Source organism: Euleptes europaea, chromosome 13 (genome assembly GCF_029931775.1).
Source record: "Euleptes europaea isolate rEulEur1 chromosome 13, rEulEur1.hap1, whole genome shotgun sequence".
Taxonomy (NCBI): Eukaryota; Metazoa; Chordata; class Lepidosauria; order Squamata; family Sphaerodactylidae; genus Euleptes; species Euleptes europaea.
In genome coordinates, this window is record NC_079324.1 from 45,752,480 (window position 1) to 45,780,263 (window position 27,784).

Genomic DNA, 27,784 nt, shown 5'->3' on the forward strand with positions numbered 1-27,784 from the left:
GTCCTGCCAAGCGGCTATCTCTGGCTCTCCTGCCGTTTCTGGAGCACTTCCGTGACGTGGTCAATACCTTCCTCTGGGACCTACGGGAGGGAGAAACAGGGACGGGCCCTATGCAATAAGCAGTGTTTACTTTTTGAACTTCAGACTGCCTTTCACCTTCTCCCAAGCTGTGCCACACTATATATTATGGTCGCCAAACTGTCTGTCTCTATATAATGGGGTGTTACTGCTTTTTATCTTTAAAAAACGTTGTGTGGCAGCCTTTAATAACACTCATGAAATCTTAGGCATTCTCAGCCTTTAAAGCTGAACCGGTGGCGGTAGCCATTCGTTTTTTAAAAAGGGTTTTAAATGTTCAGCAGAACGTTAAGAGGGACAGACCACTAAGAAGTGCAGGAACCTGCTGCAGTAAAGCTGTCTGCTTTCCCTAGAGGTTGGCCCTACATCACCCCCAATCAAGGAAGTTGATTTTTATACCCCGCTTTTCTCTACCTTAAAGAGTCTCAAAGCTGCTTACAATTTCCCTCCACCCCTCCCCCACCCCACAGCAGGCACCTTGCGAGGTAGGTGGGGCTGAGAGAGTTCTGAGAGAACTGTGACCAGCCCAAGGTCACCCAGCAGGCTTCATGTGGAGGAGCGGGGAATCAAACCCAGTTCTCCAGATTAGAGTCCGCTGCTCTTAACCACTACACCACACTGGCTCTCGAAGCGGACAACTCAATTTCTTCCCATTGTTACACAACTGAATACCACAATGGCTAGGTCAGAAGGAATGGGATGGTGGTGCAGTTTATTGGAGGCAAGTCCCAATTCTGATCTGTGCAGTTTTTTTCCCTGAAGGATCTAAACTTCTGAGTGATACAGAACTGAACCTAGACCAAGTCAATAGCCTTACCTCAGCATTGATATAGGCAGCAGAGGTAGGAGGGGGTGTCAGATTGGTATGTATGTGTGTGTGTGTGCATAAAGTGCCGTCAAGCTGTAGCTGAGTTATGGCGACCCTGTTGTGTTTTCAAGGCAAGAGATGTTCAGAAGTGGCTTGCCATTGCCTGCCTCTGCACAGCGACCCTGGCACTCCTTGGTGGTCCTCCCATCCAAATTACTAACCAAGGCCAACTCTGCTTTGCTTCTGAGATTTGACCAGATCAGGCTAGCCTGGGCCATCCAGGTCAGGGCAATTGGGATTGGTATACAGGACAGCATTAAAGACACGAATGAAGAACAGACCAATCAGTAGCAGTTCTCTCAACTTCTCCTGTCAGAGCAGCTGGCAATTTGCTGAACGGCACGGCTGACTTACTAGGGCATGGTCAAAGTTGAAGGTGCTGATGTAGTAAGCAGATATGTCTGCATCAGCCAGGGGCTCTGCAATCTGAGCCACAATCCCACATTCATCTGCAGAATAAACAGGAGGGGAAATAAGCATGGGATCAATATACCTATTTTTTTTGGAGCAATCCCCTTTTATACTTCACAGAAATCAATCCAGCTTTGCAAAGAACACAACAAGGTTTAATAGCCCAGGAGAATTTACCTGGATCAGTCATATGCAGCTTAAACTGGGAGGCCAAGAAACTAGGAAGGATTTCCCTGCCTGCTCACTTGGAGAGGAATCTGACAGTTCGTCAACCAAGCACAACAACAGAGTTATTTTAAGATGAAAATAGTTTCCGAGGGTAGTTGTGTCGGTCTGCAGCAGAAGAGCTGGATTTGGATCCACTAGTACCTTAGAGACCCAACAACATTTTGGGGGTATGAGTTTTTGACAGTCAAAGCTCTCTTCGATAGATTCAAGTTTTTATCTGACAAAGGGAGCATTGACTATTGAAAGCTTACACCCTGAATTTTATTCTGGACTCTAAGGTCCTACTGGCCTTGACTACAGTTAATCTAAGGAATTTACTGCCACCAAGATGTGGTCACAGCCCTTAGCTTAATCAGCTTTTAAAAGTGGGACTAGACAAACACGTCTATCACTGGCTATTAGTAAGGATAGTTAAATAAAACCTCCTTGTCCAGGAGTATATCGCTGATTATCTGTTAATCAGGAGCAGACAGCACCGGGATGGTTGCTGGCTTTCAGCTTCTTCATATGGCTGGTCAAAGTGGGAAAGGGTGCTTGACCCAATAGGCTATTGGTCTGACCAGCATGGTTGTTCTTATGCTACTTAGAAGCATGTACGAAGTATTCTGGACACACTACTTCCTTGCAGCACCTGAATGCCTCACTACTGGTACTACCACTCACCAGGAAAAGCTGCCCTCAGAGATTGCACAGAACGCAGACATCCACTTACCGAAGCCCAAGGGCTGCCCGCCGATTCTCACCATCCTCCAGAGTTCCCCTGAGGAGCTGGTCAGCAGGAGGTCACTGGGAAATCTGGGAGAGAAGAGAAAGATTTGAAATTGGACACAGCCGGCTGGCACCCTCCCTCAAGAGGAACACCTGAGCAGAACAAGATCCCCTGCCCACCCCCAAAAGGATGTATGATGCACATGCTCAACCTGAGAGCCATATTCCAGCGTCCTCCAGGGCACTGCAAAGGATTCTGGGTGCACCTCTCACAGATATTGTCACCCCCTAACCTCTGATCAGGCAGTTGTGCAGTCCCCTAGCTTTGCACCCAAAGGGAAGCGGAAGCATGAGCCAAGCTGGGCCATTTGTAGTTTATGCTTTTCCAGCCAGCGTTTGCTCAGATACAGAAACCGATTGGTTCATCCAATGCTGCCACGCAATGCTTCACCAGTTCATTGTAGCAGCTATTGCCTATGAAGGCACAACAGTTATGAGGGGAGAAAAACTAATCATGTGTGGGTTGGGTTGAAGGAGTGGTGGTGGAATGCCTCTTCAAAGACAGTGCCTGCCAACCTCAGTTTTTGTATTTTAATTAGGGGATTGTATGAAAAATAATTAAAAGAACCTCTGCCCCTATTGTGTGTGTGTAAAGTGCCGTCAAGTCGCAGCCGACTTATGGCAACCCCTTTTGGGGTTTTCATGGCAAGAGACTAACAGAGGTGGTTTGCCAGTGCCTTCCTCTGCACAGCAACCCTGGTATTCCTTGGTGGTCTCCCATCCAAGTACTAACCAGGGCTGACCCTGCTTAGCCTCTGAGATCTGACGAGATCTGGCTAGCCTGGGCCATCCAGGTCAGTCTGCCCCTATTAACTGGTAGTTTAATTTTAAATGGATCAAATAGAGAGCCAGTGCAGGGTAGTGGTTAAGAGCGGTGGTTTGGAGCAGTGGAATCTGATCTGGAGAACCAGGTTTGATTCCCCACTCCTCCACATGAGCGGCGGAGGCTGATCTGGTGAACCGGGTTGGTTTCCCCACTCCTACACACAAAGCCAGCTGGGTGACCCTGGACTAGTCACAGCTCTCTCAGCCTCACCTACCTCACGGGTGTCTGTTGTAAGGAGGGGAAGGGAAGGTGATTGTAAGCCGGTTTGAGTCTCCCTTAAGTGGTAGAGAAAGTCAGCATATAAAACCAACTCTTCTTCTAGATTTGTCAATTCATCTAGCTGATGAACTGCAGCCTTAATTTACCCACAATGTGACTATTTCACACCAACACTCCCACAACAGAAAGAAAGCTTCCCGTAGCACTGAAGTAGCACATGCTGAAACCATATTTATTTTAGAACTGGGTATTTACCCTACTTTCGGAGCTTTACCGACTTATTTTTCCTGTTTAACATCCCCGCAGCTCCGTCAGGTTTTTATGTTAGCTCGCCTAAGTATCCTCCCGACTGAATTTCTTTGGGCTAGATTTAAGAACATCCCTGTCTGCAGTCGGACTTGCCCATGCTCACAGAACCAACCAGAAGCAGTGGCTCATGTGTTGCTTTACTGTGCTTTTCACGGGAAACCTTCATTGCTCTGCTGATGCAGGATATTTTCTATATCTCGCAAAGGACAAAGTGGCTTTCCTCCTGGCTGATCAGCGCCCCTGTATTACAGAGGAGGTAGCACAAAGTTTCTTTTAGCTGCTAGGAGGATTCAACAGGGTTTTTTTGGGGGGGGGAGGGGGGAATACTCTATTTTAAATTTTATGAATTTATCTAAGTCAATTTAACCTTTTTCATTTTTATCAGTGTATGAAGCTGTAAGACTATGATTCTGCTTAGCCAGCGGATAAGGATGTGTTGTTTTAATATCACATGTATACACAAATGTGCTTCTGTGAAATATTGTCATGACCACAGCTAATACAACAAGCATTTGCATAAAACTCCATCATCAGATGCAATCCAACACTGGCATCACTTTCACCAGCAGCACAATTTGGTCTGGCTGACAATGAACTTAGCAGTATTATTTCACACACACACACACACACACACAAGTTGCAGCAAACATAGCTCCTCAAGGGACCCCATGGATGGTACTTACTTCTTCTTAGTCTCAGCATCCATGACAACAGAAATGTAGCCCTCTATCAAAGAAAAGGCAAAGAAGGTAATAGAGTTGAGATCCTGGCTGCTGGAAACCGTTTCCTTCGGTGGGCTGCAAACAGATGGGTAAATGAAGTAGGTAAGCTGCCAAAGCTGAAATGGAACATAGAGATCCCGCAAAAGTTTGCAAAGTTAGTTGCCAAGGCCGGGCTCAGTGGGACGATGGGATACTTTGACATCTCTATTACTATGAGCTCCCTCCAGAAGATCCTCCACAAACATCACGTCAAGTTTTCAGTAGCTATGGGGGACCTTTGGGAGGAAGGGTACACACAGCAAGAGAACGTCTTAGATGCACCCCATTATTCTTTGCCAAGCTCTGCCTTAGTGTAAGCTTTGGTGGAACACTCTACCAGGCTGCTGGTGACGCTAAATGAGAGGCAAGTTGTTTTAGCCTTAATGATGAGGGCCAGACCTGCAAGCTACTAACATTCATTGCAAACAGATGTGGGAAAGAAGAGAAGGTTCAATGTTTTGAAAGCCAAGGATAGGAGATCATAGAATCATAGAGTTGGAAGGGACCACGAGGGCCTTCTAGTCCAACCCCCTGCACAATGCAGGAAATCCACAACCACCTCCCCACCACACCCCCAGTGACCCCCACTCCATGTCCAGAAGATGGCCAAAATGCCCTCCCTCTCATCATCTGCTTAAGGTTATAGAATCAGCATTGCTGACAGATGGCTATCCAATCACTTCTTAAAAACCTCCAGAGAAGGAGCGCTCACCACCTCCTGAGGAAGCCTGTACCACTGTAAAACCGCTCTAATGGTTAGAAAATTCTTCCTAATGTCGAGACGGAAACTCTTTTGATTTAATTTCAACCCATTGGTTCTGGTCCAACCTTCTGGGGCAACAGAAAACAACTCAGCACCCTCCTCTATATGACAGCCCTTCAAGCACTTGAAGATGGTTATCATTCATATCTCCTCTCAGCCTTCTCCTCTTCAGGCTAAATATACCCAGATCCAAGCCCTATCTGTATAGCTACAGAATACCCTGAAGCACCTGACAGGGCTCTGGTTGAAATACAAAGCCAGACCCCCTGGTCTAATCCAACAAGGCCGTTCTTTTTATGATCCAGACGCCGCTTTGCTATATTTTCATGGTGCAATTAGCAGCCCTATGATGTGCAGATAAACCCCAACAGCAATGCAAAGGCACAGTCAGTTACAGAGGCTGAGACCAGCCAACATAGCCCCACAGTTATAAAATAATGGAAGGGGCCAAGCAGGTCATCTAGTCCAACCCCGTTCTATGCAGGATCAGCATAAAGCATCCCCACCAAGTGTTCGTCCAGCCACTGCTTGAAGACTGCCAGGGAGGGGGAGAGAACCACCTCCCAAGTCAGCTGATTCCAGTGCTGAACTGCTCTTAAAGTAGTTCCCCCCCTTTATTTATTTAAAAAAATTAATGTGCATAAGAAAAATGCAAGACGGGATGTGACACCTTCCATAAGCCCCAGTAAGCCAGCATTTGGCCACAGGTGTGCAGTGAACAAAATATGGCCCACAGTAATTTATTTCCTTAGAAAACAGCCACTTAGAATCCTCTTGGTTGGCTTTAGAACTGGGCCAAGTTAAATCTCCATCATTTCTAATCATTAGGAACGCTGGCTTTGTAATACGGAAGGGGTGTCGGGGGTAGCCTCACCCACTCCAAAGGGAAACTTCTACAAAGCCTCTTCCTTACCTGTGCGAGTAGAACAGGACATCAATGAGGATGGTGGCTATCGCCGGCAAGGAGTCAGGAGCGACACTCAGAATACAGAACCTGTTCCGGGGGCTCTGGACAGGGTGGACAGTGCAGTTTACTGCTAGAATGAAAGAGAGACCCCTCAAAAAATATCAGAACCCCCAAATCTAGAACAGATAGAGACTCCCAGGAGAGACTGGTGGAGGCAAGTCCTTCTCCCGCACCTATCAACCCTGAGTGTGTGTGTGTCACAAGAACTCAGAAAGAGTGCAAGGAAAACAGAATGGAGAAAGGGGAGATGACTTCTGCAAACAGGCAGGAAGGAGCAGAACAGCAGCAGTTGTCCTTCCAGTCTCTCTCTGGGGGGAAAGGAGGAGAAAGAGAAGAAGAAGAGTTGGTTTTTATATGCCGACTTTCTCTACCACTTAAGGGAGACTCAAACCAGCGTACAATCCCCTTCCCTTCCCCACAACAGACACCCTGTGAGGTAGGTGGGGCTGAGAGAGCTCTAAGAGAGGTGTGACTGGCCCAAGGTCACCCAGCTGGCTTCATGTGGAGGAGTGGGGAAACCAACCCAGTTCACCAGATTAGTCTGCTGCTCACGTGGAGGAGGGGGAATCAAACCCGGTTCTCCAGATTAGAGTCCACCGCTCCAAACCACCGCTCTTAAGAGCAGCCATTGCCTCTAAGCATTGTGCCCAAGTTCAGGTGAATGCATGTAAGATAAGGCAGGTGCAGCACTCTCATTCCTACCCCTCCCCAACACCCTGTGCGGTGGCCACATACACAGCTAGGCAGCTGTTGCAGGAATTTTGTTTGTAGCAATGTAACACTTTTTAAAAGTCTGATAGCTGCACTTAAGTTAGCCAAGTATCCTGTCTCCAATAGTTAGAAGCAAGAGTGCAGCACTTTTAAAATATCACAGGGTACCAATGGAATGCTATTCCCTGAAGGGATGAAAGGCTGCAATCCTGATTTGCTAGAAGCACATTAGTTTCAGGTGAGCAGGTGTATTAGACTGTAGCAGGAGAAGAACATCCCAAGTCTAGCAGCACCTAAAAGGCCAACAAAATTTTCCAGAGTATAAGCTTTAATAAATCAAAGCTCACATTGGCAGATAAAGGCAGACTGGTGGCATGCGATTTACTGTGCTCTCTCCCCGCTGCTTGGAAATGCCAGCCATCATCACTTGGAAGCAAGGACACATTGCCTAGGAACTGCGCTGTGCCTAAAACACTTACTTTGCTTTGGCTTCAGGAACCCGTTACTAGCGTCATCACAGTTTGCTGGGACTGGCTCCCCATTCACCTCCTTGTAAATATCAAACTCGCCTTCCAGGGTGTGGATCACAACAGGCAAGTCCTTCTCCCGCACCTGAAAGAGATGTCAAACATCACTGCTGGATCTCAAGCCTGCTCTGGAATGAGAAGGGTGGTGTTGCGACTGAGTGAAAAGCTCGAGGCCTCCCTAGAAGCAAGCCTGCAGGCATTCTGAAGTACAACTGGTACTGGGTGCAAAATACAGTGTCTTGAGAATTGCAAGTTGCTGTTTTTTTGTTTTTTTTTAAAAAGGTCAGAAACCCCTAAAGCTTACAAGGACTGGTCATGTGCATCCAAGCCCATGTCTAGTTAAAATCTGAACAGGGCCTGGTTCACACGTACAGGAGAATGAGACAGTAGAATGGATTGTACCTGTTCACACTGCAGGAAATGCATTCCAGCTCAAAGCATTCCTTTTCACCAAAAATAGTTCTATGCAAATAGAAAACTAGAACAGCAGGAAAAAAGGTTCTACTACTCCCACACACATACACACACAGTGCTTACTGTGCTGGTTTTCTATCTCTGGGGAGCTGTTTACTTAGACGAACACTCCAAAATGCCATCTTCCACCTGTGGTATGAATGCATGTGTGAACCAGGCTTTAGACAGCAAGAGGGGAGCTGAGCAGAACTTCCAGCCATCTTGTAGGTCAGAGCTACATGATGCCCAACCCTTTCCACTGTCTTAGTTTGCCCCAGTTCCACTTGGGTAGGCTCTGCAGATGATAATATTAAATTGGGAGGGGTAGCAAATACGGTAGAAGACACAGCCAGGATACAGGATGACAGGCTGGAGAATTGGGCTAAAACCAATAAAATGCATTTCAACAAAGATAAATGTAAAGTTCTGCATTTAGGTAGGAAAAATCAAGTGCAAAATTATAGGATGGGGGAGACTTGTCTCAGCAGTACTGTGCGCGAAAAGGATATTGGGGTCTTAGTAGACCAAACACTAAACATGGCTCAGCAGTGTGATGCGGTAGCTAAAAAGGCAAATGCGATCTTGGCTGCATCAACAGAAGTATAGTGTCCAGATCACGCGAAGTGATGGTATCGCTTTACTCTGCTCTGATAAGTCCTCTCTGGGCCTGAGATCGCAGAGGTGCAGGCTCCTCTGAGTGCTCTGCAGGGAGACCCTAAGATTCTGCTACAGCAACCAGTTGTGAACCCAGCGCCCAGTGAGCCAACAGACCCGGAACCAGCTGCAAAGTCCTATGACTCAGCCAAGGTCCTCATTTGTGGGTCTAGACCTTCCAACTGAAGTCCAGCATCCTAGAAAATTCTAACTGATCTGACGCTGTTCAAAAAAATAGGGGGTCTAAAGTCCACACGCTACCACCTCAATATGCGCTTATAAGTAATCAATTAACAGTACAATAACAAGGTCCTTGCCAGAAACTGAGGAGGACAGGAACGTTTTGATGAAACACATAGTTCAGCCTTAAAAACACCTTATTCTTCTGTTATCATTCAGTGAGAACAAGTTAACGATTTGCTAGACTAAAAGAAATGCCCCAAACCCACAGCAGCCTCAAAGGTTTTGCAGCCACCTCCCCTCACACCGCTTATCCTCTAGACAAAAGCCATTTCTAAGGATCTCAAGTACACAGATACACCCCTTTTTATTATGAGAACCTCGAGAGGTAGAGGTCAAGAGTGACATCAGGTCATGATCTCCCCAAAACGTCAAGAGGCTCACCAGAATGAAGTCAGTCTGGTAGGTGGACAGCATCAGTACTGAGACGTTGTGCTCTGCCAACGGCGCAATGACGGACTTGGCGATCTTGGTGACCCCGATGGGCTGGATGTTGGCCGAGGAACTGCCGTTGGACAAGACATTGAGCACCAGCCAGGTGGAATCTACGACTTGCAAGAACTCGGAGGGGGGCAGCTCTGGAAGGAAAAGAGAAACAATGGTGAGGGGTAGAAACTGAGGACCTCCCCTAAAGAAAGAAGAGCAACACACTCCAGCAGATGCCTCAGGCCATAAGCCAGGGAAAGCCACCTCAAGCATCCATGAGTAGGGTTTATCCACAGCTAATTTATCCACTTGACTAAAACTCAATTTAATTTGTATACAGTAGGAAGTTCATCTGTCACATTAGAGCTCATTTTAGAAGAGGCATTCCCTTGTGTGTAAGAAGAGGGATGCCTCCCTGAGATGGTGCCTATCACCAAGTTTCATAGAATCATGGAGTTGGAAGGGGCCATACAGGCCATCTTGTCCAACCCCCTGCTCAATGCAGGATGAGCCTCGAGCGTACCTGACCAGCGTTTGTCCAGCACTGCTTGAAGACTGCCGCCGCGCTGCCTCCACCTGGCAAAGGCGACCCCCGTATGTGTCAGCTGGAAGTGCTCTGCATCGCCAGCGAAGCAGCGCCTCCTTCCTGCGCCAACACCGAGCACTTCCAGCAGATGCAAACAGGGTGGGGCTCTGACGGGGTTCTGGGCTGCAGACTGGAGCCTGCTTTGAGGTGGGCTAAAACACCAGCTGGTGCTGGGGGGTGGAGGAGGGCGTGGGAGCGGGGGAGAGAAAGGTGCAGGACCGGGGGGGGGGCCTGAACGAGCCGCCCCCGCTGCTGCCGCTGCTGGGGCCAGGCAGTAGCTTCTCCCGGAGGGGAGTTTACTGGTGTTCGCAAATGCACTGGAAAACTCCCGCAGCTGCAAGGAAGCAGCGATTTAAATCGTGACCACGCAGAACTTTGAAAATGTGTGGAAGTCCTGGAAATGGGTGGGGCGATCTCGCAGCCGGGCGATGACCGTGCATGCTGACTTGTGGAATTCGCCACGCTCACGGGAGAAACTGGAAACAAGATGGCCACGCGTTAACAGCCAAAGTGACCCCCTTGGGGTTAACAGCCAAAGTGACCCCCTTGGGGACGCAATACCGGCTGGACCCAGGCACCATGGAAAGATAGGAAGCTGCCTCTTGCCTGAGATTTCTCACTTGAAGCAGATCCAGTTAAGAGGGATCCTTCCTCCAAGGATCTCAAGTACACAGATACACCCCTTTTTATTATGAGAACCTCGAGAGGTAGGTCAGGAGTGACCCCAGGTCATCATCTCCCAGTAAAGCTCTGTGGCTGAATGAGCATCTGAACCTGGGTCTCCACAGGCTGAGTCCAACCCTCTATTATAGAGGCTCCACACAGCTATAGCACAGCTACACAACTCTCCACATTTATATGTGAAACAAGTCATTCCTCAGCCTACCGGCACCACCAAAATCCTCTATTAGAATAAACAGGCCCTTCTGTTCCAAGGAAACAGGATGGAGCCATTCACAAGCACAATGACTGGTCAGACTTGGGGGATCGGTAGGGAGCCTGGGAACCACTTGAATGTCAAGAGAAATAAAACACCTAAAGTACAGAAAGAGTGAAGGGCATTTCAGAGCAAAAGGAATCAGCTTTTGTTCCCAAGGCCTACCAGAACCACAGTGCTGGAGCACACAGCTTAAATACACATCTCCAGGAAGTCTTCATTACTCTCCCTGGCCAATGCAGCTCTGTGGATTTTGTAAAAATCGCTGGTAAAAACAGAGAGGCTAGTGGCTTGCCAGAATGGGGCCGCACCCAAAGTTGCCTCAATGCCGTCAGAATGACCACACCAAGCAAACAGCCATCAACTCTGCCAGTTTCAATCAAGCAACTTTGAATGTGCTCAGATGCTTGAAAACTCGGGCCCAAGATGGGACTTTGCAAAGATGACCCGAATTCTGCAGCCTGCATAAACTAGAGGTCTGCACCTACAGAACTGACCAGTAGCTGAAATCAATATGGGAAACTCAACTTCCTCCCAGGGAGCCCCGTGGCGAGAATGGTAAGCTGCAGTACTGCAGTCCAAGTTCTGCTCACAACCTGAGTTCGATCCCAACGGAAGTTGGTTTCAGGTAGCCGGCTCAAGGTTGACTCAGCCTTCCTTCCTTCCGAGGTCGGTAAAATTCGCACCCAGCTTGCTGGGGGTAAAGGGAAGATGACTGGGGAAGACACTGGCAAACCACCCCGTAAACAAAGTCTGCCTAGGAAACGTCGGGATGTGACGTCACCCCATGGGCACAGGGAACCTTTACCTTTATTAACTTCCTCCCACCCCAGTTCTCACTGGTACCCTGAAGTGACAACAGAAAACACAATTTTTATGATTGCTGATAGGGTCTAGTAACCATAGACCCCCTCTTAACTAATTCTTGCCAACTGTGCACCACAGAGGCCTAATCTCCAGTTTCACCCCAGTCTATGATCTGTTTCTATGATCTGTTCAGAATGAAGTGGATTGTTTGGATCCCTCCCAGTCCGGTTTCCAGCCTGGTTATGGGACTGAAGTAGCCTCGGTCACCCTGGTGGATGACCTGCGCCAGGAGATGGACAGCAGAAGTGTGATGTGATCCTGTTAATTCTCCTGGACCTCTTGGCAGCTTTTGATACTATAGATCATTGTATCCTTCTTGAATGCCTTTTGGAGTTTGGACTGAGAGACACTATTTTGTGGTGGTTTCAGTCCTATGTGGAAGCAGCTTGGAAGCATGACAACTAACAAGCTGAAACTTAATTCAGACAAATCGGAGGTTCTACTGGTGTGAGGGGGAGGTCTGACCCAGGAATTGGGTTGCCTCCTGTTCTGGATGGGGTTGCTCCCCCCTTCCCCCAAGGAGCAGATTCATCGGTTGAAGGTGCTGCTGGACTGGGGTCTCTTGTTGGATAAACAGAAGGCAGTAATGGCCGGGACATCTTTCACCAGCTTCAGCTGGTCAGCCAGCTGCTGCCCTTCCTGGGCAGAAAAGATCTTGCAAGCCCTGGTAACATCTAGATAGCAGCAATGTGCTCTATGTGGGGCTACCCTTGAAGACTGTCCAGAAGCTTCACTTTGTACAGAATGCTGCAGCCAGAATACTGACTGGAGTAGATCATAGGGGACCGTATCACTCCAGTCTCGGTCCATCAATAGTGGCTCTCAATTTGCTTCTGGGCCCACTTCAAGGTGCTGGCATTGACCTTTAAAGCCCTATATGGATTCAGGCCACCATAGATTAAGGGCCACTCAGTCCCATATGAACCTACTAGACCTCTCTGGGCATCTCTGACGGCCTGTTTGAAGGCTAGACAGCCTTCTTGGTTGTGGCACCGAAACATTAGACTAATCTCCCTGGGGAGGGAGTTCCATCTTCCTCTGTCATTGTTTTCTACCAGTGAGTGAAGACTTGTTTGTGTTGTTTGGCATTGCCTCACTAAGTGTTATTAGCCTTCCTTCCTGTTTGTGTGTTTTGTTTGTTTTAAACATTATATATATATATACACACACATATATATTTTAGTATTTAAACACTGCTTTTAATGTTGGCATGTGTTGATGTTTGCTCCCTTGGGGACCATGAGTCGAGCCAAAAGGCAGGATAGAAAGGTTTAAATCAATACATAAATAAAACTATTCTGCATAATAGTCATAGGGAGGGCCACGGAGTCATGCAAGGCATAGAAGAACCACCTTAAACCACAGGAAATCCTATTCAGTCACTCATCTGGGTTCTGTGATCTAGTCAAATGAATGTAATTTAAAATATGTACCTCAGGACCCAAGGTGAAATGCTTCAAAATGTGGAAGCAATCTTTGGGCAGAATTCTGAATATACCATACCCAGACAGGACCTGTCCTTGCTCTTCTGGCTCTATTGATTCATTAGCTCATGCCCTCTTGGAATGCCGCTTCTATGAGGAACTTAAAATCACGCTATATCTCTCCCCTTTTAACATATAAATCTAATGCCTCTGTGTCTGACATAATGCCTTTTTTATTGACAGGGATCCCAAGGCTACATTCTCAATGGCAAGATTTCAGTCCTTATATCCCTCAAACATTAGATTTACGCTGCTCAAGATCAATGGATCAAGGAGCTTCTAAGGGATAAATAAAAGGAAGCAATCTTTTGCTACTGTAAGGGCTAGAATCTTTTGTTTTTTTTAAAGAGTGAAAGCAGAGATTCTTAGGAAGCTGGATCCTAGCCCCAGTGTCTTCTAGGAACTGCCCCGTACACACTGTAGGGCCAATAGAATAGTATTTACAACAGAGCAGTTGGCTACACAGTCAGTGTGTGTGTGTGTGTGGGGGGGAGACTCACTATGCTGCTCGGGAACATTCAGTCCTCTGCTTCTGCTGACACAGTCTTCGGTCTCTAGCCGAGGCCAACCCTTTTATGTGATCTGCGTCTCTAGCAAGATGCAGAGGCCAACTGTGCAGCTGGGATGATTCAAGTCAGAAGGTCAATCAGCCTGTTGCCTGGGGCTGAAGCTCTGTAGCAGAGTCCCAGCGTTACATAAAGAAACTCCCTGGCTCAGCCCCAGACTTTTCTAGTTTTTAAAAAAATGGAAACAAGGGTGGGAAAGACCCCTGGCCGAGACCTTGACCAGTAGCTACCATTGTCTTATACAGTTTGGGACCAGCATACCTTACATGCCGCCTGTGTGTGTGTTAGTGCTGTTAAGTCGCTTCCGACTCATGGTGACCCTATGAATCAATGTCCTCCAAAACAACCTATCTTTAACAGCCTTGCTCAGGTCTTGCAAATTGAGGGCTGTAGCTTCCTTTATAGAGTCAATCCATCTCTTGCTGGGTCTTCCTCTTTTCTGGCTGCCTTTAACTTTTCCTAGCATGATTGTCTTTTCCAGTGACTCTTGTCTTCTCATATTGTGGCCAAAGCACAACAGCCTGAATTTAGTAATTTTAGCTTCTAGGGAGAGTTCAGGCTTGATTTGATCTAAAACTCACTGATTTGTGTGTTTGTTTTTTGGTGGCCCAGGGTATGTGTAACACTCTCCTGCAACACTACATTTCAAACGAAACTACTTTCTTCCTATCAGCTTTCTTTATTGTCCAGCTTTCATATCCAAACACAGTAATAGGGAATACGATGGCATGAATTATGGACCACCTAGTCACATACTAGGAGCCCCGTGGCGCAGAGTGTTAAGCTGCAGTACTGCAGTCAAAAGCTCTGCTCACGACCTGAGTTCGATCCCGACGGACGTCGGTTTCAGGTAGCCGGCTCAAGGTTGACTCAGCCTTCCATCCTTCCGAGGTCGGTGAAATGAGTACCCAGCTTGCTGGGGGTAAAGGGAAGATGACTGGGGAAGGCACTGGCAAACCACCCCGCAAACAAAGTCTGCCTAGTAAACGTCGGGATGTGACATCACCCCATGGGTCAGGAATGACCCGGTGCTTGCACAGGGGACCTTTACCTTTACCTAGTCACATACAAACCAGCCTGACCACTGCAATCCTCTTCTGAGGCCCTGCCTCAGGTACCCCCACCTTCTGAGTTAAGGCAGGTAGCAGCACAAGAGAGGGCTTTCTCACTTGTGGCACTAAAACTGTGGAATTCCCTCTGCAGGGATATGTGTCTGACGCCTTCCATCACATTCTTCCACCAGCAGATTAAGTCTTTTCCTTTCATTTGGTGTTCCCTCAATGACCTTGTCTTCCTGCCCTGTTTTAATTGCTGTGTTTTTAAATACATTTCCCCCCCTTGGCTTCAACTGATTTTATTGTGTGTTTTTATAATGTTCTGCTTTTAATTGTCAGACACCTTGGTGGCCTTGCTTGGGCAGAAAGGTGGGGAATAAATTTTTATAACTAAACAAACAAGCAAAATAAATAAATGTTGCATATAAATAAACAAACAAAATAAACAGCTACAAGGTAGGGAATAATTTTTTGCAAATAAACAAGCAAAATAAATAAATGTGAATAAATAATCAAACAAATAAGCAAAATAAACAGCTACAAGGTGTGTGTGTGTAAAGTGCCGTCAAGTCGCAGCCGACTTATGGCGACCCCTTTTTCGGGGTTTTCACGGCAAGAGACTAACAGAGGTGGTTTGCCAGTGCCTTCCTCTGCACAGCAACCCTGGACTTCCTTGATGGTCTCCCATCCAAATACTAACCAGGGCTGACCCCCTGCTTAGCTTCTGAGATCTGACGACATCAGGCTAGCCTGGGCCATCCAGGTCAGGGCAGCTACAAGGTAGGGAATAAATTTTTGTAAATAAATAAATAAGCAAAATAAATCAATGTTGTAAATAAATAAACAAACACATAAGCAAAATAAATAGCTACATGAACCTGGCTCGGCTGCTGGAGGCGGCTTTGTGTGTTTGAGGAACCAGCGTTGGCAGGCAAACAGCAGTCCCACCTCTGTCTTGGAAGGTCCAACCCTTACCCAGCCTAGGACCCTGAGACCCTAAAGCAGCAGCAGCAGTTGGCCTTTGTTTAAATGTTAGTAACCACGCCACATGCCAAATCTGAATACGAGATGGTGTGCATCCAGTGCACATGAAGGCATACGTGCAGCTCTCCACTCATACCATGATGAGGCCTTATTGATTTTTTAAAAGCGCCATGATAGCCGAGGCTATTAAGCCAGAGAGATCAGGCCCACATTCCCGTCTATCTGGTACGGCATGTGCCGTTCATAGGTGAGCAGATCTGCACTCAGATCTGCCAGTTTGGACATGCACACCTTCGGTTGCAATACTGATAGATTCAGCCAGGAATGCAGGACAATCAGCCAGAATAGAAACAGCCCCAAACAAAACAAAGGCATCATGGACTTGACAACTTCGATCATACCTGTCACGGGAGACCGCTAGTTCCCTTTGCCCCCTTCCCCCTCCCCAAAGAGAACCCTTTTCCATGAGACCATATGAAAAAAACAACATCCCTCCTTGCAAAGGCTGTGCCTTCCGTCCGCTCTGAAAATGTTCTGCCAAACCCATTCTGGAGGGGAGCCAAGAGCTGGATACACAAAAGCTGCTGTTGTCAGCACTGACGGGGCAGCCCGGGTGTCACTTCCTATCTCTCTTCCTCTGGCCCTGCGCTTTCCTCATGGGATAAACAAACAGATTCACAACGCCAACATCTGCTGGGCATCTGTTGCCTAGTGGACTTGGACAAGGCTGACAATGGCATACCCCCTTTCCAGAGATCCCTGGAGAAAAAGAAATGAGGCAGTTACACGCACTGCATTCCTTGAAAGCTTCACGGCAGCTTTTGATAGCCGAGGTCCTTTCTTTTTCATGGGCTAGTTAAAACTGAGCCCTGACCTGGATGGCCCAGGCTAGCCTGATCTCATCAGATCTCAGAAGCTAAGCAGGGTCAGCCCTGATTAGTATTTGAATGGGAGACCACCAAGGAATACCAGGGTTGCTGTGCAGAGGAAGGCACTGGCAAACCACCTCTGTTAGCCTCTTTCCATGAAAACCCCCCAAAAAGGGGTCACCATAAGTCGGCTGCGACTTGAAGGCACTTTACACACACACAGAGTTAAAACTGAATGCACCCTTTGCTCTTACCCTCAAAGAGACACATGCTCCAGCATGGTGTAGTGGTTAAGAGTGGTGGACTCTAATCTAGAGCAAAGCTTCTTAAGCTGTGGGTCGCAACCCCATATGGGGTCGCCTAACTGAATGTGGGGGTCGCAAAAAAATTGACTTATTATCAGTAAATGTTTAATTTGTATGCCTATTTTACATACCTATATACCAGGGCCACATAAAAATTTCTCGGGCAAAAAGGGATCGCAAGTTGAAAAATTTTAAGAAGCCCTGATCTAGAGAACCAGGTTTGAGTCTCCTCCTCCACAGGAAGCCTGCTGGGTGACCTTGGGCTAGTCACAGTTCTCTCAGAATTCTCTCAACTTCACCTACCTCACAAGGTACTTGTTGTGGGGAGGGGAAGGGAAGCTGATTGTAAGCCGCTTCGAGTCTCCTTAAGGTAGAGAAAAGTGGGGTATAAAACCAACTATTCTTCTTCCTTATCACCTGCAGCAACAACATACAAGCTTTTCTGCAATTGCAGGGACGCTTGGTTAATAACACTGCCTTCTGACACTCCACATTCCCTTATGGCCTCTCATTAAGATTCAGGGATGGAACTATGCTTTCTGGACAACAGATTCTTTTGGTTTCCCCTCTAGCTTTCTGGTGTAGCACAAGTGGCAATATGGAATCCTTACCCCTTCTCGCAGAATTATTCTGCTACCAATATAGGGGTAGAGGAGAAGGGAAATCACTATTGTGTGGACCCTCCCTACTCAGGCAGTCATAGAATCATAGAGTTAAAAGGAACCACCAGGGTCATCTAGTCCAACCCCCTGCACAATGCAGGAAATTCACAACTACCTCCCCCCCACACCCCCAATGACCCCTTCACCATGCCCAGAAGATGGCCAAGATGCCCTCCCTCTCATCATCTGCTTAAGGTCATAGGATAAGCATTGCTGGATTCAGCTGCCTTACAAGCATGCTACATGGGAACTGCTGCCCCGCGGGCTTCCACAAAACAAATGAAGTTTTAAGGTTCCAATTCCCCGCAAAAGGAAAAACCTTCCTATCCACCCCACAGGGAGCTCTATAGCAACATCTGATGGTGAACCGCAAGAACACTTATGGCATGTTAGACTGACAGAGATTGGCAGAGAGATTCCTTGGTCACCTATGCTGCTAAGTAGTGTTTGCCAACATCTAGGAATTTGATGCTGGCTTTTATGAGAATGTTCCCAGCTCTTTCAAGACGACTTTGGGCAATCCACTTCAGAGGGCTTGGGTGGCATGCCCAGGCAAAGAATTGTTAGTACAGCTACTTCAAAAATAACACTTTCCTGGAGTTTCAAATTCCCACAATCTTGGACACCCATTTCCTAGCAGACAGCATGAATGTTAATGAAAATGGCAGCGCTGGTAGTAAACGACAAAGGCTGGCTTACAAATTAGGTACAACCCAGCAACTGGGCTGCAGAACAAGGAACAGAGTTGCGAACCAAGTCAGGTAACTTCTGCTGTTACAACACTGTAAAAGCATGGCACTTCCTCACAGCTCCTGCATACTCTGGCTCATGCTAAATTCATCTCTCACATTAACAGCCACAACCTCCTTCGTTTTGGTCTTCTCTTATGGCCCATGGCCCCTGACTTCCATGCAGGACTTCACTCACAAAAATCACTCACCTCTTCCACTGTTCCGACTAGGCAACATCACTCCTTATCCTTTCACTGCCAATTCCTGATCTGGCAAAAATGCCTTCCAAAACCCTCCTCACTTCCCACTGCCCCAGTCTCCACTCTATGATCTTGACTGCTTCACTGCCCTCAGGCCTCTGAAAGTCTCCTGCTTCTTCAAATGGCTCTGCCCCTTTCTCCTTTGCTGCCCTCCAGAACACTTGCGTGGGCTCACTTCCATCCAGTCCCCTCCCCAAAACCTTTTCCATTAAGTCTTTGGTATAATCCTTTAAACCCTCTCCTACTGAAACCAAGACTAAGCACATATAACTGGGAAGAACACACATTTTTCTGTTTATCCTGACCTGCCGGATTTCAGATTGTATGTTCCTTGGGACAGGGACCTCTCATCCTTTAAAGTTCCATGCACTTTAATCACCTCTACCATGTTCCAGTTGTAAAGAGAAGTTCCTTTCGTAGCTATTGGTGCATCCAAGCCTGTATACAAAGCTGGGGTTTGTGTATGAAGGTCAAGTTGGTACCGCACAGTCTTCTGCTTGGCCAAGAGAGAGCCTGGTCTGAACTTTGATCGTAAAGGGAAGAGTTTTTAATGTGGGAGCAGGGTGGAAAGAAGAGGGGCTCCAAAACTGTGCTCTTGACAGCCTTCTTGTTTGTCAGAAACTGACATTCGTAAGCAACTCCTGTTTGCAGAATAAGACTCAACAATCTCAACCTTCTTATGTTCCATGAAAGTCCTGGCCAAAGATCAGAGATGCTGCGTCATCCCATTCATTCACTGTTATCAGAAACGGTTTCCCCATCTTTCTTCGCAGGAAGCTTTTTGGAAGAGGAAGGGAGGAGCACAAAGAAAAAGGAACCGCTATAAGGAACCAAAACCTCCCGGTTCAGGTCCAATAAGATTGAGGATTTGAGTCTCTTTCCAACATTCTGTGCTGTTCCTGTAACAGGAAGCCACAGATGCAAGAAGACGAAAACAGACCCAAACCAGGAAGAGCTCTGGCAGACAAGGGGAGGTGCTGGGTGCTGCTTTAACCCTCTCCTCTCTCAGCCCCTAGGATGTCTCCAGGCTTGAGCAAACCCTGCTGGAGAAAAGGGAATGACACAAAACACACCTGCAAGATTCTCCTTGAGAACGTGCATCTCACAATGGGGCCTTCCTCCTCGTCCCTTTTTGTTCTTTTGCTAGAAAAAATGAGCCTTGATCTGTCCCACCCACCACCACTTCCACATACAGGAACTGCAGATCTGTCCTAAGAGTCAGATACTGGAAGCCTCTGCCAAAAATCAGCCATATGGGGATCCTGCTGGGACCATCCCTCTATTCTTTACACCATTAAATTAACCTTTCAGGAGGGTTTAAAAGAGGTTACCCTTAGAAGATAAGAGCCCTGTGGCACAGAGTGGTAAGCTGCAGTACTGCAGTCCAAGCTCTGCTCACGACCTGAGTTCGATCCCTGCAGAAGTCGGGGTCACATAGCCGGCTCAAGGTTGACTCAGCCTTCCATCCTTCCGAGGTCAGTAAAATGAGTACCAGCTGGCTGGGGGTAAAGTTTAGATGACTGGGGAAGGCAACGGCAAACCACCCCATAAACGAAGTCTGCCTAGTAAACATTGGGATGTGACGTCATCCCATGGGTCTGGAACGACCTGGTGCTTGCACAGGGGACAACCTTTACCCTTAGAAGAGAGGGCCAGGTCATCCTTCTTACCAATGACTCAGAACAGAACCACCAATAGAGAGATCAGGCATGTGCTGGACGAGGGGAAAACAATATTTAAACTGCAACACAATTTAAACAGATAGCAAGAGAAATGATAAAGAGAAATAGTTGAGAAAGTCAACACAAGCAAGGCATCCATACCTTTAAAGCCTTCTTCATCCAATATAATGGTATAGTCTTCAGGAGTCTCGGTTAAGCTGAAGAATTTGCATCTAGGAAAACAGCAAAATCAGAGTTGGACATCTGAGCCAGCATTGGGAACATTGGCTAGCTTTCGACAAAGCCCAAACCCACCCCTATTTTACTCTCCTTCCACCCCATAGGCTGTGAAAAAGTAACACTGGAGGGAACAGACTTCTCTCCTCAACACTCTAGTCCAGCATCCCCATCCTTAGAAATAGGAAGAATTCAGCATCCCGTAACTGGGAAGTGTCATTGAGCAGATGTTAAGATGGATGCAGCTTCCTTCCTCTACTTCAAAAAATGGAAGCACACTGCCACAGGGTCGATATCAGTTATACGGAGACCCCACTCAGCCACTGTCTGCAGGTAGCCACCCTAAACGCAGTTCCAGTAACATTACCACATCCATCTGCTGAAACTCATAGAGCACACAGGCAAAGATTAGAGCAGAGAACCCAAGGCATTTTGGTACGGCATGCCCTGGATAGTCTCGGTTAGCCTGATCTCATCAGATCTTGGAAGCTAAGCAGGGTCGGCCCTGCTTAGTACTTGGATGGGAGACCACCAAGGATCTCCAGGGTCACTATGCAAAGGCAGGCAATAGCAAACCACCTCTGTTCGTCTCTTGCTTTGAAAACACTACAGGGTTGCCATAAGTCGGCTGCCACTTGATGGCGCCTTCCCTGACCACCACACCCTGGGCCCATCCCCACCATCCCTCAGAAAACACCTCCAACATTCCTTGTAAGACTACAAGTAGAGGTAACAGGACTAAACGGCCCCATTTCACAAGGATGCGGCAATTCCCTCCTGTCTTTTTGCATTCTCGTTTACTAGCACTCCATGGTTTGGACTTCAGGCAAGCATGAGATGGGAGCAGGATTGGAAATTTACCGATTGGCAACTACGCATCTCCTTTGCTGATTGCAAGCATATTTTGCCAGCTGTCATTGGGGAAATGCATGGTATGAACCAGAATGCTCTCAGATCAAGCCTCACCTCTGTCACAAGCTCGCTATGGGCCCTCAGGCAAGACTTTCTCTTAACTTCAACCCCCTTAAGTGCAATATATAGATAATACAAGATCACTATGAAGCAGGAGCAGCAGCATGGAATGTTCAGCAACCCACAGACCCAAACAATCTGCAGGCCAGCTTGCATGATGGAAGGGGAAACTGTCATTTTGGCTGTGATCAACAACTCACACTGGCATAGACAGAAGATTGGCAACAGGCCTCAGGGTAGAAGGAAGCTAAGCATAGGAGCCCCGTGGCGCAGAGCAGTAAGCTGCAGTACTGCAGTCAAAAGTTCTGCTAACTACCTGAGTTCGATCCTGACAGAAGTCGGTTTCAGATGGCCGGCTCAAGGTTGACTCAGCCTCCCATCCTTCCGAGGTCTGTAAAATGAGCACCCAGCTTGCTGGGGGTAAAGGGAAGATGACTGGGGAAGGCACTGGCAAACCATCCCGTAAACCAAGTCTACCTAGTAACGTCGGGATGTGACGTCACCCCATGGGTCAGGAATGACCAGGTGCTTGCACCTTTACCTTTATGCATAAGAAACCCCAGACAAAAGGAGGCCAAAGGAAGAGGCGGAGCAGGAAGGCGAATGAGAAAAAGTATCCTAATGAAAGGAGTGCAGATGGAGAATAAGGCTTGGGGGGAGGAAGGCAAAAGGGTACAGAGACAAAATGGAGAAGCAGCTTTGAAGAAATCTCAGGATGATCTAGATATATGCTATGGGAGGAGGAAGACAGCACTCTTAAGAAGGACAAGGAAAGCTAAAGGAAGGAGGCACTAAAGCAGGAACAATGTGCGACAGATACAGGGTGTTAGAAGAAAGCATACCTGGAGCAACCTGGGAAGGAAGAGTGGGACTTCAAACGCCTGGCAGGGAGAAAGGAGTGGATATAGGATATATAGGGTAAGGCATACAGGAGATGCCAAAGAGATATGTATTTGCTAGACCCCATCAGAAAAATCTCACGAGCTGTAGTTTGTACTGACACTATAGCGCTGTACCTGGCAGCCCCCGGGGAGATGATGTGGGCCAAAGAGGCAGGTACGGTGGTAGGCCAAGGGTCTAGCCTAACATGCACATTTCCACAGTTGTCAGTGTTTTCCAGACTTAATGTAGGAGCCTGATTACAAACAGAACTGTGGCATGGGTGTGGGGGGGGGGCTCAAGCCTCCCCTCTCACTGTTTTCCTGATCTGACAAGGACATGGGAGTGGCTATCTGCCCTGCTGCAGAAATGTGTGTCTACCCCATCAGTACAGACAAGTTTCCTAATGGGATGCATAGCTGCCTCCTCCCCACCCCGAAAATCATAGTCATACAGTTGGAAGGGACCACCAGGGTCATCTAGTCCAACCCCCTGCACAATGCAGGAAATTCACAACTATCTTCCCCCCACACCCCCAGTGACACCTACTCCATGCCCAGAAGATGGCCAAGATGCCCTCCCTCTCATCACCTGCCTAAGGTCAAAGAATCAGCACTGCTGACAGATGGCCATCTAACCTCTTCTTTAAAACCTCCAGGGAAGGAGGGATCACCACCTCCCGAGGAACCCTGTTCCACTGAGGAACCGCTCTAACGGTTAGAAAATTCTTCCTAATGTCTAGACAGACACTCTTTTGATTTAATTTCAGCCCCTTGGTTCTGGAAAGACTTAACCCATGCCCCCCCCAAAACATACACACTCTCTGTCCTAATCAGGATACTGAAAGCCTGATAATTAAGGTTGAAAAGCAACACTTCGGATCGCACGTTTGAGGTTGCATTCCGAGTCTCCCAGCCCTGCTGTATTCAACAGTGCTTACTCCCAGTTAAGTGTTAAGAGTGCAGCCCGAAATTCTTTGCAAAGTACCACATCCTAATCATGCACGTGAAATAAGCTACTCAGATTGGCACAATTATATCAACTTGTACATACTTGAGTCAGATCCCAGTAAATGAACTTTAGCAGCATTTCCAGAGGGTAGGCTGTGTTAGCCTTTCAGACTCCACACATCTCTCTCTCTCTCTCTCCCGATTTTTCTCACCACAGAGGGTTGACAGATATATAATAAAAAAAGAGTGGTACTGAAAAGCCATGCAATGAAAGAGGCGTATTTCACAGCCTTCTGGCTGTACTGCTTATCCACACTGACATATATATAGAGCTGCAAGATAAGGATAATACTTCTTGCATCTGAGGAAGTGGGCACTAGTCCACAAAATCTTTTGCCACAGTGTCTAGTAGTTTAAACCAGTGGTTCCCAACCTTTTTTTGACCAGGGACCACTAGGACTTTTTTGTTCGGTGCAGGGACCCCAAGGTTCAAAATAAAAATTCTGAGAATTTGAAAATAAACTTTAATCATAACTGTTAGTTAAACATTAAACTTAGAATAATATTTGAAAATATATTTTTATAATAGAGAACTTTTAATTGAAAATATTAATTTATTATGGGTTTATAACTTTGTTTCGCGGACCTTCATTTAGTTCTCGCAGACCCCTGGGGGTCCACGGACCCCTGGTTGGGAACCAGTGGTTTAAACTATCATAAGATTCCTTTGGGCTTTAGCTGAATTGGGATTGGAACTGCTGGGGTATGTGTGTGAATCACCAACTCCTGATTTATTTGATGCCTAAGAATGTCGATTTCTCTCCCCCCTCCTTGCTTTGCACTGTAGGTGACATGAAATGTTGAAATGAGCTCATAAACCTTTCATCCTGGCACCTACGATTGTCTCAACTTTTCCAGACCCAATTTCAGTTAGGTTGGGGGAGGTTAAGGAAGCGTCCACAAGTGGAAGAAATTAGACGACGGATAGTGGCGTTACTTGCCAATTGTTTTAAACAAAAGGACCCAGATTTGCAGGAAGCGGAATTTTCTATCCAGCATCAGATTCCAGGCAAAACGCTGGATATGCGAAATTCTAGGAATTAGACGGCTCTGGCAAAATCTTAGAAACAGGCTATTTGCAACTGTGGCCAAATACAAATTTAACCGTAAGGGACAGAAATGGGGGATAACTCAAAATGAACTACTCTTCAGTACCAACTGATCACCACTCAAGGTAGTAGAGGGGAGACTTCAATTCATAGTAGTGGAAAGAGCCCTCAAGTCACTGCCAACTCAGTAGTGTTTTCAAGGTAAGAGACATACAGAGGTGGTTTGCCATTGCCTGCCTCCGGGGAGCAACCCCAGACTTCCCTGGCGGTCTCCCACCCAAGTACCAACCAAGGCTGCCCCTGCTTAGCTTCAGAGATCTAACAAGATTAGGCTAGCCTGGGCCAATCCATGCACAGCGATAAAAGAAGTCTAAGCCACATCCATTTCCGCTATTAACAAATGGGAAGAAAAAGTATTTTTCCAACCCTTCTGTTTTACCCCAATGATTGCAAATACAAGTAGTGGAAGACCTCAGGACATGTTAAGGCCTCTGTCAGCCACCAGATTTTCTAGAGAGAGACAGAGGCTTTTAAGCATGGGGTCAAAGTATGGAGATGGAGGTCCGCCCCCAGAAAAAAGTCCTGCTTCCACAGTATTGTTCTGTTACCCACTGGTTGGCAAGTGACAGGGCCTACTGACATGGGGCCAGATTTGAGGCACGGGGCCTCCAACTGCTGGCCTCTGCCAAAGGGCAGTGACCTCTGGGGTAAATGATGCTGAGTGAGGACTGCCCAAAGAAACACCACTACCCCCACAGTTCTCTCACCCTATTTCCCCCCAAAATCAAAGAGCCCTCCCTGATTTCCCAGCCAGCCCTCCAGCCCCTCTCCTTCAGAGTACTACACGTGAATCGGGGCAACTCATTCACCACACTAAATGAAGTCTGGGCAACACTTAACTCACCCACAATGCTTCTAAAACAGAGGGCTGAGACGCACACCCACCTCTTCCCCACTTATGGCCCCAGCAGACCACACACCAATAGATCAGTGGAGCCCAAGCGGCTGCCACAGCCCCAGAGCATGCTTCGTTTCCCCACATCCCTCCTTAACTCCCCTCTAGACCTAGGCCATTTATGCATGGGAGGTTTTGCCTTGGATTTGCAGCTCCGTAGATGCACATTTTCCCCATGCAGAGAATTCGGATGGGGAAAATGTGCATCTACAGCACTGGTTCCCAACCGGGGGTCTGTGGACCCCCAGGGGTCCGCGAGAACTAAATTAAGGTCTGTGAAACAAAGTTATAAACCCATAATAAATTAATATTTTCAATTAAAAGTTCTCTATTATAAAAATATATATTCAAATATTATTCTAAGTTTAATGTTTAACTAACAGTTATGATTAAAGTTTATTTTCAAATTCTCAGAATTTTTATTTTGAACCTTGGGGTCCCTGCACCGAACAAAAAAGTCCTAGAGGTCCCTGGTCAAAAAAAGGTTGGGAACCACTGATCTAGAGAGTGGCAAATCCAAGGCACAGCTTCCCATGGATAAATGGCCTGTGCTGCTTGTGAGGAGCATGGGAGGTTTTGCCTTGGACTTGCCGCTCCGTAGATGCACATTTTCCCCATCCAAGTTCTCAACACTCAACAACATGCCCCCCCGGGCAGAGTTTTAAGAATTCAGATGGGGGGAAATGTGCCTCTAGGGAGCGGGGCAAATCCAAGGCAAAACCTCCCGTGCATAAATGGCCCTAGTTCGACAAGCTCGAGGTGGATGGACGTGCGTCTGTGCATGCCTGCCCGCATACCCACATCTGTTGCTCCGCCACAACCCCTCGGCCCGCACGCCAAACCTTTCCACGGGGCCCAGGCTGCCACCACAACCGCTTAAAAACAAAGCTGGTACACAGACTGCCAAAAAAACCAAATCAGTGGGTTACAGATCAAATCAAGCCTGAACTGACCCTAGAAGCTAAACTGAGGCTGTCGTATTTTGGTCATGTCATGAGACGGCAAGAGTCACTGGAAAAGACAGTCATGCTAGGAAAAGTGGAAGGCAGCAGGGAAAGAGGAAGACCCAACAAGAGATGTATGGACTCAATAAAGGAAGCCACGGCCTTCCATTTGAAAGATCTGAACAAGGCTGTCAAAGGTAGGACATTTTGGAGGACTTTCATCCCTATAGGGCCATTTATTCATGGAAGGTTTAGCCTTGGAGTTGCCACTCTCTAGATGCACGTTTTCCCCATCTGAATTCTCAAAACTCTGCACGGCGGCTTATTGTTGAGTTTTGAGAATATGGATTGGGGGTGGGGGGAAAGTGCCTCGAAAGAGTGGCAAATCCAATGCAAAACTTTCCATGAATAAATGGCCCTATGAATGAAAGTCCTCCAAAATGTCCTACCTTTGACAGCCTTGTTCAGGTCTTGCAAATGGAAGGCTGTGGCTTCCTTTATGGAGTCTGCCCATCTCTGGTTGGGTCTTCCTCGACTTGACGGCACTTCACACACACACACACACTCTTTATTGAGTCCGTCCATCTCTCCACACGCACTCTTCGTCCATCTCTCCACACACACTCTTTATGGAGTCCGTCCATCTCTTGTTGGGTCTTCCTCGACTTGACGGCACTTAACACACACACACACTTAACACACACACACACACTTTATTGAGTCCGTCCATCTCTCCACACACACTCTTTATGGAGTCCGTCCATCTCCTGTTGGGTCTTCCTCGACTTGACGGCACTTAACACACACACACACTTAACACACACACACACCACACACACACACACTTTATTGAGTCTGTCCATCTCTCCACACGCACTCTTCGTCCATCTCTCCACACACACTCTTTATGGAGTCCGTCCATCTCTTGTTGGGTCTTCCTCGACTTGACGGCACTTCACACACACACACACTTAACACACACACACACACTTTATTGAGTCCGTCCATCTCTCCACACACACTCTTTATGGAGTCCGTCCATCTCTTGTTGGGTCTTCCTCGACTTGACGGCACTTAACACACACACACACTTAACACACACACACCACACACACACACACTTTATTGAGTCCGTCCATCTCTCCACACACACTCTTTATGGAGTCCGTCCATCTCCTGTTGGGTCTTCCTCGACTTGACGGCACTTCACACACACACACACACTTAACACACACACACACACACACACGCCCCTTCTGGGCCAGCTCCACAGCCCCGGCTGCGGTGCAAGCAAGCAAGCGCGCATGCACCCGCACTCCCTCCCTCCCTCCTTCCTTCCCTCCCTCCCTCCCGCGGGGCGCGATTCACAGCAGCCCCCCCCCAACGAAGCTCGGCCCGTTCCCACGAGCGGCTGACACGCGTGTCCGGGCCCGCCCCCGCACCTGCTGCGCTGCGGCAGGAGCAGCATCTTGAGGAGCGGGTGGGTGTAGAGCCAGAGGCCGGCGCGGGCGATGCTCAGCACCCGCACCCGGGGCTCCAGGATGCGCAGGTCCATCGCGCCT

General features: G+C 47.6%; 1 protein-coding gene across 2 annotated transcripts; it reads right to left on the minus strand.

Moving 5' to 3' along the window:
- Positions 1-27,784, minus strand: CASTOR1 (cytosolic arginine sensor for mTORC1 subunit 1). Of its 2 annotated transcripts, none has more exons than XM_056859604.1 (9): positions 27,665-27,784; positions 20,339-20,409; positions 9,168-9,361; positions 7,389-7,521; positions 6,145-6,265; positions 4,391-4,504; positions 2,298-2,380; positions 1,301-1,395; positions 1-80 (listed from the first exon to the last, which is right to left on the minus strand). In XM_056859604.1, exons 1-9 carry the CDS (start codon positions 27,775-27,777, stop codon positions 15-17), a joined length of 990 nt encoding a protein of 329 aa, XP_056715582.1. In that variant the 5' UTR covers positions 27,778-27,784; the 3' UTR covers positions 1-14. The 2 variants fall into 2 exon arrangements, with proteins under 2 accessions (XP_056715582.1, XP_056715581.1); XM_056859603.1 differs by having other exon boundaries at positions 6,145-6,268.